This window comes from Mandrillus leucophaeus, unplaced genomic scaffold (genome assembly GCF_000951045.1).
Source record: "Mandrillus leucophaeus isolate KB7577 unplaced genomic scaffold, Mleu.le_1.0 Scaffold43, whole genome shotgun sequence".
Classification (NCBI taxonomy): domain Eukaryota; kingdom Metazoa; phylum Chordata; class Mammalia; order Primates; family Cercopithecidae; genus Mandrillus; species Mandrillus leucophaeus.
This window is the reverse complement of record NW_012104587.1, coordinates 259,425-261,460: the sequence shown is the minus strand read 5'-3', so window position 1 is coordinate 261,460 and position 2,036 is coordinate 259,425. Positions and strand designations below refer to the sequence as shown.

Here is a 2,036-nt window from a genome sequence, read left to right as displayed (position 1 = left end):
GGTAACCGTACAAGCATGCTTACTGGAGGCCAATGTGCCTGAGTTCCAATTCCAGTTATTTCCATGTACTATGCTTGCTTAGCACAGTCTCTCTCTCTCTCTCTCTCTCTCTCTCTCACACACACACACACACACACACACACACACACATATAAAGGCACAAAACAAAAATCAGACGAGTAAGATTCAAATGCAGGTCTGGCTGACTCCAAAGCCTGCAAGCTTAGCCGCAATGCAGTGCTGCCTCTCCAATGGCCAGGTCACAGTGCTAGGTACTTTATCCATACAGTGTCCCAAAAGCATTGTCCATATTTTATTTTTCTTGAGATGGAGTCTCACTCTGTTGCCCAGGCTGGAGTGTAGTGGCATGATCTCAGCTCACTGCAACCTCCACCTCCCGAGTTCAAGCGATTTCTGGCTAATTTTTATATTTTCAGTAGAGATAGGGTTTCACCATGTTGGTCAGGCTGACCTCAAGTGATCCGCCCGCCTCGGCCTCCCAAAGTGCTGGGATTACAGGCACGAGCCACTGTGCCCGGCCACATTGTCCATATTTTATAGATGTGTACACAAAGGCTCAGAGATGTGAAGATGCTTGTGTAAGGTCACACAGCATGTCAGCCAAGGAGCCAGGGCTCAATGCTAGGATGGTCTCATTCTCACCTGGTGAGCTCCACTTCAGAATGTGCCATTTTCTCGTATAAAACCTTCTCCCACTGGTCCCTGGCACCTGATTCAAGAAAGCACATAGGACAGGCCCCGCACTTAGTAAAGATTCAAAAGTTTATTATGATGGTGGAAATCAATGCTGCTCGACCTTACTTCTGACTCCCCACCACTGGGGCATGGGATGGAACTGTACTTCTGGGCTCCCCGTGGGGCTATGTGACCAGTTCTGGCCAAACGGTTGTGAGCAATAGTGAAGAAAAAGTGTCACATCCAGGACAAGCATTTAACTGCCACCGTGCGACCCTCCAGAGCTCTCATTTCGTTAGGGACTGAACTGTGTCCCACTACAAATACGTATGTTGAAGCCCTAGCCCTCCCCCGATGTGATCGTTGGAGATGGGGCCTTTAAGGAGGCAATTAAAGTTAAATGAGGTCATAGGGCAGAGCCCTGACCCAATAGAACTGATGTCCTCAGCGGAGGAGATGCTGGAGCTCTCTTCCTGCCATGTGAGGACATGGCCAGAAGGCTGCGAGCCAGGAGGAGGGCCTTCACTAGGAAGCAAGCCCTGCTGACATCCTGATCCTGGGCTTTCCAGCCTCCAGAATCACCAGAAAATTTCTGGGCTGGATGTGGTGTCTCACATCAATTTTCAGCACTTTGGGAGGCCGAGGAGGGAGGATCACTGGAGCCCAGGAGTTCAAGACTAGCTTGGGCAATGTATTAGTCTGTTCTCATGCTGCTAATAAAGACGTACCCAAGGCTGGGTAATTTATAAAGGAAAGAGGTTTAACTGACTCACAGTTCCACATGGCTGGGGAGGCCTCACAATCATGGCTGAAGGCGAATGAGGAGCAAAGTCACGTCTTACATGGTGGCAGGCAAGAGAGCTTGGGGAATTCCCCTTCATAAAACGATCAGATATCCTTAGACTTATTCGCTACTATGAGAAAAGCACAGAAAAGACCCGCCCCCATGATTTAATTACCTCCCACTGGGTCCCTCCCATGACATGTGGGAATTATGTTACGAAAGCTACAATTGAAGATGAGATTTCGGTGGGGACATAGCCAAACTATATCAGGCCACATAGTGAGACCCCATCTTTGCAAAATTAGTCAGGTGTGATGGTGCTGGCTACTTGGGAGGCTGAGGCAGGAGGATCACCTGGGCCCAGGAGATGGAGACCAGCCTAGTCAACAAAGGGAGACCCCATCTCTACAAAAAATAAAATAATTAGCTGGACCTGGTGGTCCCAGCCGCTCAGGAGGCTGAGGTGAGAGGACTGTTTGAGCCCAGAAGGTTGAGGCTGCAGTGAGCCATGATCACACCACATGACTCCAGACTGGGTGACAGGGTTAGACTCTTT

The 2,036-nt window shown here is 49.5% G+C and overlaps 1 protein-coding gene across 1 annotated transcript in view; it reads right to left on the bottom strand.

Moving 5' to 3' along the window:
• PPP1R32 (protein phosphatase 1, regulatory subunit 32) overlaps positions 1-709 on the bottom strand; it is a 22,880-nt gene extending 22,171 nt beyond the window's left edge. The window contains exon 1 of the mRNA XM_011993332.1: positions 664-709. Within this exon, the coding sequence (XP_011848722.1) occupies positions 664-692 (29 nt within the window). The 5' untranslated portion in view covers positions 693-709. The remainder of the gene's footprint in view (positions 1-663) is intronic.
• Positions 710-2,036: the final 1,327 nt, after the last annotated feature.